Below are 10,851 nucleotides of genomic sequence, written 5' to 3'. Positions count from 1 at the left end.
GTGCCACCAAAAAGTTGTGCATCATTCCACGCCCTAAAGACTACCAATATTTTTTACGAGAAAGATCGCAAGCAATTACTTTGTTTTTTGAGAGGTAATGCAATTACTTTTACTTCCAAAGGTCTTTGCTACACTTCCTCTCACAGAAAGCAAAGACCTCATCATTAAAGTATACGAGCGATGCAGCAGATTCCCACACTTTTGAAGATTTCTCTCTTTAATAAGTGAGAGGATTGAAGTGCAAAAAATTCTTGAAAAAACTTGAGGAGCTACAAAAGGGAGAGAAGGCAGAAAAGAAGTCCTATGAGATAGAAAGATAGACATGCTCATATTATTCCTAGTCACAAAGCATTATTGGGCATAAATGAAAGACATTTTTCCAAGATCACTAAGAGATTAGTAAAAAAAGGAGATACAAACCACTGTCAGGTAATAGCTCTTCTCCTGGTTGAATACCATTACTTCGCATGCCACTTATGTCAATGGTTTCAGGGACATCTATGTAGACATCTAAAAAGTCCATCACCAAAAAAAAAAAAAAAAAAAAATTAGCAATTTAACAAGATCAAACAATGGGCTCGTTAGAGGTATTCCGCTAAAGAAACAATGACATACCAAGCTTCTTCGGCACCCAGCCTTCCTCCATAACAAATTTTCGCATGTGCAAAACCAGATAATCTGGAAAAGAAGTCAAACCTGCAGTTCTATTTATAAACAAAGTTAAAAAGGATAAAAAGTAGAATCATGAGGTAGGATGCTCAAATTAATAGATAAAGGTGCCAGTCACTGGGCATTAATTTCTTACAAGGCACCTATAATCTCTAGAGGAAACTGTGCATGTTGTGACGAAGCCAAAAGATAACATACTAGGCACTCACAATATATTAACCAAGTGCTACTAAAACAACAAAAGAAGTTAAGCTAAACTACATCTGAGCAGCAGCAAGCAGAGGGAGAGGAAAATTGGAGAAACAACTTTTAAGGGGAGAATAGCAAGTTTACTTTATAGCTGTTGTCCTAGCCTTTAAAGCTGTGCTGTAAAACTCATGGACCTCCTCAGGAGCTGAAAAACAATCTAAGCAATCCTTCAATGACACCCTCGGGCGGACAATTTCGTCAGCAGACCTGCAGAAACCACACATTTAGCAGAAGTATTATATGAAAGGCAAGCATGGATCAACTAGTCAAGACTCACAGTTCAATTCCTTCTGCAGCTTTCTTACTCTTCAAATTTTGGAATTCTGCTAGCTCTTCTGGAATTTCACAACCAAATGAAATATAAGAATAGAGCCAGTAATGGATATCAAGCTCTTCCGGAATTTCATAACAAACAAATGTAAACTATGAACAGGAAGAGAGAGCAATAAACAAGATAAAAAACTCACTTTTATTGATGGCCTTTTCCAAAGGGATATTAAGAGAGAGAATATAATCATTCCTCCTGTTGTAAGCAACTTTGCCTGAGGGACATTGGAGGCGTTCTTCAATACCAAACTTGAAGCTCCTTGACGGATCAAAATCAGGTTTCCCAGAGTTCATCCGTTCAACTTGATCAATAAAATGCAGGAAGAACTCTAAGGCATCCTAGATATAAGTTGCTATTAGTAAACCATAAGAATAGCGATAGCGATGGTAATGGCAACAACCAGAATGAATAGAATTGCAAAACAAAAAGACAAAACCGACTAGGTCTCAAGGGAAATGAAGGGAAGGGACCATGAAGCCAATATGAGCATACACAACAGTTCTGACCACCTTGGTTGCAGACAAAATGATAAGAAAACCATAAGGGCCGATGAAAGCATCAAACAAGCCACATATTTTATCAGCTGGCTGGAAAGAGCTCAAATGGAATTTTTCAGCGTGATGCAATACCGAGAGATTGCTGGACTTCTTTTAGTACTGAGGTGCTATCATGCTTTAACCTAATAATCAAAAATTAAAAACAATCTTCTGGTTGTAGAAGTTCCCAAAAATGCCAGCGTACCTGTTGTCTCATAGTTGAAAATTCAGGGTGGCTAGCAGCTATTACTGACTTGAACATTCTGGGACGAATACCCTCCTGTTTCTAATAAGTGAAGAGAGCAAACAAATGATTAATAAGAGAGGGAAGATATAGATACGGGTGAAATGATATGGTGAAAAGAGAAAAGATGAAAGAAAAAACTCATGAGTTAATGTTATGAACAATATATAAGAGGTATCTAAAAAACGCCTCACACCTGAAATCCCATACTAAAATAACAACACAGCTACAAATGTGACAATTCAAGTGCACTATCCCTAAGTAATGAGCATGATTTGTTAATGCACAGCAAATGAAAAATTGGAAGCTTTAAAAACTATTTTGGGAAATTTACTAGAAAAAGTAGGAGCCGAGGGTCTCCGGAAAACAGTCTCTCTACCCTTCCGGGGTAGGGGTAAGGTCTACGTACACTCTACCCTCCCCAGACCCCACTAGTGGGATTTTACTGGGTACGTTGTTGTCGTTGTTACTAGAAAAAGTAAGTCAATGAACCGGATATCACAAGTTCTGGACGAAGGTTTGCAGCCTACATTCATTTTAAGGCATTGTCATCAATCTTCAAGGAAAAATACATCTTATTGCTGCATCAGCAGCAAATTTCTATCATAATATTAACAAAATAAATACTATGGACTACTCTAAGAGACAACCATGTAAATGCAATCATAAAATATAACAAGTTCATATGAGATTTTACCGGTGAGCTTGCAGCACTTGTAGTATCATCCTTCTGAATCACCATGGATTAACTATTAGCTACTAAGAAAAAAGACAATACAAAAAGGAATGAAATGCTCACACACGTACCTCCAGAACAGGAGCCGAATATTTACCAGAAAGCAAGCCATGAGCCAGTTTCGTTCTGCCAGAACAGAGGTCAGCTATCAACAAGTTAAGAGCACACAACAAATTCATAACAGCTTTCACGAACAAAATCTTACCAAATATGCAAATCGAAGCATGGAAAAGGCTCTGTTACAGAGATCAGTATTTATACTACTACACCTCAATTCCAAATTTATTGTGTAAGCAATATGAATCCTCAATTAGGAATCAGTGTTTATGCGACCAGAAAATTCAGCTAACTGCAGAACTCTATTCATCGTCATAGTACAGCCTAATTTGCAGTTACAGGGTCTGAACAAACCCTGCTGGATACCCCTCTCCCCACGAAAAGACCCCGAAAAGAAAGAAAAACTCCCTCCGTCACATATGAAGGAATGCAATGTTAGTGCTAATCTTTACATAAATTCATTTTTCATATTACTCCTTGTTCATTAGACTTGCCCGTAACAATGTCTCATTGGTATCAACAATTCAAGCAAATATGCTTTGCAGAATATGAACATCTTCTCAAAATTGTTAATTAGGAGTGCCAACGGAGCAATTCAGTTTGAAAATGCATAAAGTGTGTGCAGTGACTACCATCCTGTAACAATAAGAAACGTAAATAGAACTCAGTATCAAACAAGACATGCTTTGCTGCTATGCAGATTTTTGTAGAGCAGTAGAGTGCACAACAAATGCAATAGCTAGTTGAGACGTAATGGTAATGGTAAACTGGAAAAATTAATAGATCCACGCTACTCACAGCTGCATGTTAAGATCTACAGTTGGATCAGCAGGAGCCATACTGAAAGCTGCTGTCAGACTTTGATCTGAATAGTATCTGATAGAAGAAATGGCATCAGATGGGAAGATGTAGGAAAGAAGGAAATCCCAAAACCACTTTAACATAAATGACATTTTCCTTCAATAAATGAACATCAAAGACATTTGCCACAAGTAACATTTATCTTACTTTAAACAAAAGGAACGCATCGAGAACACAACCTGCATTGTAGCAGCCAAGTAGCAACTGCAAGAAAGATATATGAGACCAGACAGTTTCATACGTTTCTTTCTTAAAATGAATATAAGACATGCAACGTTGGCCAAGCAGCACTACTAAGGCTAGCCGCACCTGTTACCAAGATTGACTAATCCAGTGTAACCAGGTCCAAAAAGTGGTTCAACATCCTCACCCGTTTCTTGAATCCGGTTCCAATCAAAATTAATATTTTGGTCTAGCTCTCTCTCAGCTGTCGTCATTTCAGTCTGGGAAAAACAAAAAGAATTAGTTGTAATAATAGGAAGAGATGTAATGATGGGATTAGTAACTTATTAGTATCAGTTTTATGTAGGTAATAATTAACAAGTGATTGCTCAATCACCTCACATGAAAATGATCACAAAGTATGTAACCAGTTAAAGGATAATTTCTAGTTGTACTTACAGAATATGACTCCAAATAATGGAAAGAAATCAAAGTAAGATTTAATAGGTTAGAGAAGTAATCATATAGGCAAGAATATCATTTTCTTAGTTGGCATTGTGCTTAAAATAGGGCTGCAATGAGCAACTCCAGCTGAAAGACTAACAGAATTGAGCCAACTCTAAGGCCCATTATTATGGAACATTTCCCAATCTTTAGTCTATTGACCTGCCATATCCGTATACATCTTTTCTCACTTCTCTAACATACTATAATGCTGGATGATTCCATTTATTAATCACTAAAAACTATCCATCCACGAAGTGCAGACACCAAACGTATTGTCATAAAGCTTTTTTGAATATGTCAAATGTATTATCACATATCTACCGGTTGATAAACACCCACAGAAATACTCCGTCTGTCCCAATTTACGTGACACTTTCCGCTTTTCAAGATTCAAACTTCTTAATTTTGACCGTGCATTTGGACATAAAATCTTCAAGTTTTTCGAAGTAAAATTTCGATATTCGGAAACTACGTAAAAAGGTATTATAAGTCGCAACAATTAACAATTCAAAATATTTAAAAGGTATATAAAAGAATTACGGTCAAAGTATAATTTTTTAGACTCACGAAATCCTAACACCGTCACATAAATTGGGACGGAGGGAGTATCACACTTGTTGCACATGAGTCTATTTTTCTTCATTCTAAGTTCCAATCTCATAGTCCTCAAAATTAGAAAGCATAATTTCTCAATTGGACACAAATATGTCAAAAGGATTTAAACTCCTTGTCTCCCTTTCTTAGCCACAAAGACCTGAAACTGACATGTACTCAGGATATGTAATAGTGTCACTGTGGTAGAACTACTTGAAAACAAAGATTCAATTTCAGACATGACTCAGCTTCTTCCATAAATCTTTCATGTTAACCCCCAAATCTCACACTAACACCATTTTAAAACCGTACCTTTCAACATATACATCAGAGAACCTCCTTTTAAGTTCCCTCGCCTACCAAAAAGAACCCTCCACTCCCCTATTTTCTCCTATGCAAAGGCTTCTTGAACTCTTCTGCGTCCCTCAAGCATTAGTTAACCCATGCATATCTATTGCATGTGAACACATTCTTAACATTTTTCTTAGATATTCCATGCAAAAGAATATGACCCAATATTAAAAATGTCCCCTACCTTGAAGGTGCTGCCAAAAATTAAAGGTATGTTTTATAGAGTGGTGGTCAGACAGACTATGTTGTATGAGGATGAGTGTTGGGCAGCCAAGAGCTTCCATGTCCAGAAGATGAAGGTATCAGAGATGAGAATGTTGAGATGGATAGGTTAGATAGGATTAGGAATGAAGTTATTCGGGACAAGGTGGGTGTGGCCCTATTGAGGACAAGATGCGGGAAGCAAGGCTTAGATGGTTTGGACATGTGAGGAGAAGTACAGACGCCCCGGTAAGGAGGTGTGGGGGGTTGACATCGGAGGGCCCAAGGAGAGGTAGAGGTAGGCCGAAGAAGAATTGAGGAGAGATGATTAAGCAAGGCATGGCGCAACTACAGCTGACCGAGCATGACCCTTGATAGGAAGATGTGGAGGTTGAGGATTAGGGTAGTAGGTTACGTAGGCTAGATTGCTAATATCGTTAGTATAGTACGTACTCTCGCTTTCTGCTGGTCGTAGGTTTCTATGACTACCTGCAGTTTCTTGCATTTCGGTCATCTTACTATCTTCTTGTTATTTATGCTGCTTTTACATGGCTTCTCGATGTTGTTCCTTCCCGTTTTTCTTTTCATTAATGTGGTGCTTATTCTTTCCTGAGCCGAGGGTCTATTGAAAACAGCCTCTCTACCTCCACAAGGTAGGGGTAAGGTTTGCGTACACACTACCCTCCCCAGACCCACTATGTGGGATTATACTGGGTATGTTGTTGTTGTTCTTGTTGTTACCTTGAAATTTTTCCTCTCCAACTGTGACCTGACAATTTCTGGATATCAAACTCATTGAGACCCTAAGTTTTTTTGTTGTCAGGAACTGATTTCGAATAAATTATATTTCTGTACAATATCAAAATTGAGTGATGATCAAACACCCCACATGCCCTTAAGATCTTTAAAAGCTTCAAGTTCTACTCTTTCAAAAGAGAAATACTTTATTCAGTCACATGTCCTTCCTCCCTTATGCCTAGCCATCATTTTGCATAAGAAATATAGCTGAATCAAGAACCGAACACGTAACATTTTGTTAGATTTTAGCCATGCACATCATTCATACTTCTTACAAGAGTAAAAATACACAATGTTCATCTATACAGCTGCTAACCTTTTGCAAGGATGAGAAGTCAATACCAAAATGTGCCAGATGCTGAGCTAAAAGTGGGTCAACAACGCTTTCATCCTCTGGATAGGAGAAAACATCTGAGCTGCCAAAGTTTGCAACCAATTAGTAATCAATGAAAGACAAAAAGGCACTTCAACATGTTACAAACAAGGCAATAGCATCAATGTAGCCACCAGTCTAGCAAAGTCTAGTTACAGGACCATATTCCATTACCAGGATCTTAACTCCTGCATAGCACGTCTAAAGAACATGTACAAAGCACTTAATACAAATTCCACGATAAGAAAGTAGCTTGTTCATTAGCTCTTGCTTTCTTTCTTTCCTTTTTCTGTTTTGTTTTTGAGGGGTGGGGGTGGTTCGTAAGTGCACATATTCTGCGAACCTCCACCTTACACCAAAACTGAAGTCACTAAAATAAAATCAAAACCAAATAATATCCAGAATGATGAAATTTAAACAGTTCAGCACGCTGTTCAGTTCAAACCCAATAACTAATGCTTTCATTTGACTATAGGCTTACTAGAGAGATATGACTATACACAGGCATTGTCATACTGGGAGAGCAATTTAAGTCTTGGAAAGCTCTCTTTGAATCACGACTTCAAGAAAGAAAGAAAAAAAAAAGACTAGCTTTGTTGTCCAAACAACCCATAAGTTACATTCCACAAATCATAAACCAAGCAGATCTGCAGTTAAAATAATTGCGGTGCTTATAGTAGAACTGGGAACACCCAAGTACAAAAAGAGGCCAGATAGAATTGATGTCGTTCTCAAGATCAACCAAAACAAAAAGAACAGCTACCCAGAAACTCCAGTCAACCAAAACAAAAAGAAGAGTTAAGCAACAAATTAAGTTAGCCAAAACAAAAAGAAGAGCTAAAAAGCAGGTCCAGTCAACCAAAGCTGAAAAAAGAGCCACGCAGCAATTCCATAAACACCTCTGATCATGAGGATACACAACTTATAAGATGGCATTACCTGCCCCCTCCAAATCAGCAGTTATCGTCCCAAGCTTTACAGCAAGTGGGTAACCAGTTTCTCTGTAATGGTTAACAGCATGGTCATTACCACCAGTTCCATCCCAATTTTTCCTACCACATAGGATAGTTCCATCAGTTAGATTCAGCCAAAGATTTTCAGTTTTATCACACTTGGCACATTTCCAGCCCACTGGTGGAACAACAACTCCATTGTCAAGCTGTAGCAGATCCGTGGCATATTTACTGACAAGCTTCTTATCAGTAGTCCAGGACGCCAGTTGCTCTTTTCTCTCAGCACCTTCAGCTAGTAAAACAGCATCAACTGCCAATCTTACCTGCAAGTTTGAGATGAATGTAAGCAATATATAGATGTGTGCATTTTACTGCAAACAAAAGGAAAACTGTGGAAAGATATAAAAAGAAATATGTACCTTTTCAGGCAATTCCACTGATGGGAAAGGAAGAGTAACATAATCAGGCAATATAACTATTTGATACGCTTCTTCGTACTGGGGTTCACTATTATCAAACCCTCCGTCGATACCTAGAAGGAAAATGCATAAGCCAAGTCAATCAATCAATCAACTATGCTTCAATCCCAAATTAGTTGTGGTAGGCTAAACTATGATAAAAATCAGAAAATGGGAACTTATACAGTTCTTTATTCTTCTTTTTCTATTTTTCCCTAGATTTGAAAACTTGTATAGTTGTACGCTAAAGTGCATTCAAGCTATACTACATGTGAAATGATTAACAGTTTAAATACCTATAGCCAAGAGAGTGGGTTTTTTGGAAGGTCTATCTTCGGCATCTTCTGTCTTCTTTGTCTGCTTTATATGCAAATATACTGAGTTCCCAGTCTTCTCATAGTTCCAACCAACATAATCCTTTCCAAATGCAAGAAAAGCATTCATATCAACAAACAGCCCACCCTCGGATTTCTGGGAAAAAACAGCAATGAAACATTTACAACCGTAACTAAATAAATAGAAACTGCTTCATAAGTGAAGATATATTTCCTAACTTAGCATTATCGAATACGGATGTAAAAGATCAAACTAATAAAAGTCAGCACCAATATGGCATTTCATAGAGGCTATACAACAACTACAACTATGCGCCAATCCTAAACTAGCTGGGAATGGCTATATGAATACTCTATATCCATTCCGCTCTATTTTCACCCTGTTCTACAACTTCATAGACGCTTAAGGAAAAAAAATAACTCCCGGCAGTAGCAGAGCTATGTTAGAGCCAAGGGCTTCAACTGAATCACCATCGTCAGAATATTATACTACATAAATAGGGCAAAAATGAATTTCGTTTGTTTACACATAAACTATAGTGTAGTTGCAAAGGAGTTCAAAAATTGCTTTAGGTCACAAGTTCAAACTCTAAGTATGACGTTCTAGTACTTTTTTTTGAATCCCCTTGCATAAATTCCTGGCTCTGCCACTGACTCGAAGTACTAATCAACTGCAGGCTTCTAACCAAATCGAAGTGAACCATAAACCCTAGAAGAAACTCGTTAACCCTACAGGACTAACATGCACTGACCGTATTAAAAATGACACAAGGCCAATAATTACAATCTTAACTATATAATCATAACAACTTACAGCAAACGATGTGAAGTAAAAATAGAGCGAGATGATACTTGAATATTGGAATTAAGGATTTTACCGGAGTATCGAAAGAAATGCAGCACTCGTGCTTGTAGATACGATTTGTTGGCTCTGGAATCCGAACCCGGCCAAGGTTCGATCGGAGGACCTCCATAGGGTTCTATTCTTCTGTTAAAATCAGCGAGGGCAAGAGTAAGAAGAGATGAATGAATATTACAACAACAAGAAAAACGAAGAATGTGTCTTATATGGATTCTTTGCTCAAATGTTCAGCAACCGCCTTTCTCCTAAATGAAGAAACCAGGCTATGGACTATGGACTAAGGAGTTTTTGGGCTTTTTTGTTATGTACTGGTTAGGTGTCTCCAAAGACCTACTAAGCTTTTGTCCCCGTTTTCACACCAGAATTAGAGAAGGGTACTTTGCATCTAATACCCCCTCGCGCCTCGAACATCAATTCACTTTTCTCCTTTCTTTCCTAAAATTCTTTCTTTTTCTTAGATCTATTTAAATAATTTATCGACATAAAATCTTGATTTATACTCAATGGTATTTTTTATGTAACTTACAAATTATTTTCTTGGTTGAATTTATTGTCATCTAATTAATAAAAGTATGTAATTAGTGTTATGGGTAAAATATATTCATATTAAGTGATCGCACGAGAAAGCGACACGTGGAGCCAGAGACAGAAGACAGTTGGTTTCGAAGGCAACGATCTCGTTTGTTATTGGAGATAATGATATTCATGATGGCGAGATAAATGTCTGCCACCCGGTAGCATTTAATGGAGAATATTCTACAGCATTAAGTATATGGTGCGTTACAGAGAATATGGCATTCACTTCCTACCGTTACACATTCTTCAATGGCCCTCATAATTGTCATTAAAGAGGAGTTTGACCCTAGGACCTTGTTCCCTAGTTGCAACTATAGTGAGCCCCATTATCATTGTAAGGGGCACAAGTTTTCTGACAAATATATACTACACTCTGTTCAAAGTTTAATATACTTTTATCTTTTTGCTCGTTTATATTATTATTATTGCCCCCGGAAGCCCTGCTCTCGGAATCACGATTTCTGCTGCTTTATCTCAACCTCAAGGCTAAGTCTTATACTTTCGTCTAATTTATTTATCATCTTGGGATCAAATTAATTCACTTGTCTATAAACCACGTATGAATTCAACTGTACCGTTTTACGAGTAAACAGTTTGGCGCCCACCGTGGGACTTAGACAGTTGTGTAATTGAGTTAATCCTTGCATCTATTACTAACTTGTTTGATCATTTGTTCTTAGCAAAAAATCATAGAAAATGGCAGATAACAGTGTCAACACCGCACACAATGTTAAGGCCCAAGGAAATCAGCCTCGGCACGAGGATTCAATCAGTGATACCCGCAATGAGGGGGATGAGGCCACGCTGGTCCGCGGCGGACGATATCCGCGAGGCGGCTCCTAATGATGCTGAAGACGAGCACGTCATTGAAACAGTAAGGATCTTGAAAGAGCAACAAGAGGCCATTATAGGCCATCTCACATGACAGGATCAGGTTATGACGGAGCTAAGCAGGCGTTGTCGGGTGCTTCCAACAACACGGATGGACGAGGTCCGGTTCC

At 38.1% G+C, this 10,851-nt stretch overlaps 1 protein-coding gene across 1 annotated transcript in view; it reads right to left on the bottom strand.

Moving 5' to 3' along the window:
- The window catches only part of LOC109233185 (ubiquitin carboxyl-terminal hydrolase 14-like), a 12,492-nt gene extending 2,845 nt beyond the window's left edge, over positions 1-9,647 (bottom strand). Inside the window, exons 1-16 of the mRNA XM_019398967.1 lie at positions 9,291-9,647; positions 8,374-8,548; positions 8,039-8,151; positions 7,606-7,942; positions 6,610-6,704; positions 3,990-4,123; positions 3,828-3,884; positions 3,618-3,695; positions 2,834-2,888; positions 2,724-2,756; positions 1,988-2,068; positions 1,386-1,584; positions 1,196-1,253; positions 1,003-1,125; positions 616-704; positions 421-510 (exon numbers count right to left, since the gene is read on the bottom strand). Of these exons, the coding sequence (XP_019254512.1) occupies positions 421-510; positions 616-704; positions 1,003-1,125; positions 1,196-1,253; positions 1,386-1,584; positions 1,988-2,068; positions 2,724-2,756; positions 2,834-2,888; positions 3,618-3,695; positions 3,828-3,884; positions 3,990-4,123; positions 6,610-6,704; positions 7,606-7,942; positions 8,039-8,151; positions 8,374-8,548; positions 9,291-9,386 (1,813 nt within the window). The 5' untranslated portion in view covers positions 9,387-9,647. The remainder of the gene's footprint in view (positions 1-420; positions 511-615; positions 705-1,002; positions 1,126-1,195; positions 1,254-1,385; positions 1,585-1,987; positions 2,069-2,723; positions 2,757-2,833; positions 2,889-3,617; positions 3,696-3,827; positions 3,885-3,989; positions 4,124-6,609; positions 6,705-7,605; positions 7,943-8,038; positions 8,152-8,373; positions 8,549-9,290) is intronic.

The sequence above is a fragment of the Nicotiana attenuata genome, chromosome 10, assembly GCF_001879085.1.
Source record: "Nicotiana attenuata strain UT chromosome 10, NIATTr2, whole genome shotgun sequence".
In the NCBI taxonomy this organism is placed as follows: Eukaryota; Viridiplantae; Streptophyta; class Magnoliopsida; order Solanales; family Solanaceae; genus Nicotiana; species Nicotiana attenuata.
This window is presented reverse-complemented; position numbering and strand designations above follow the sequence as displayed.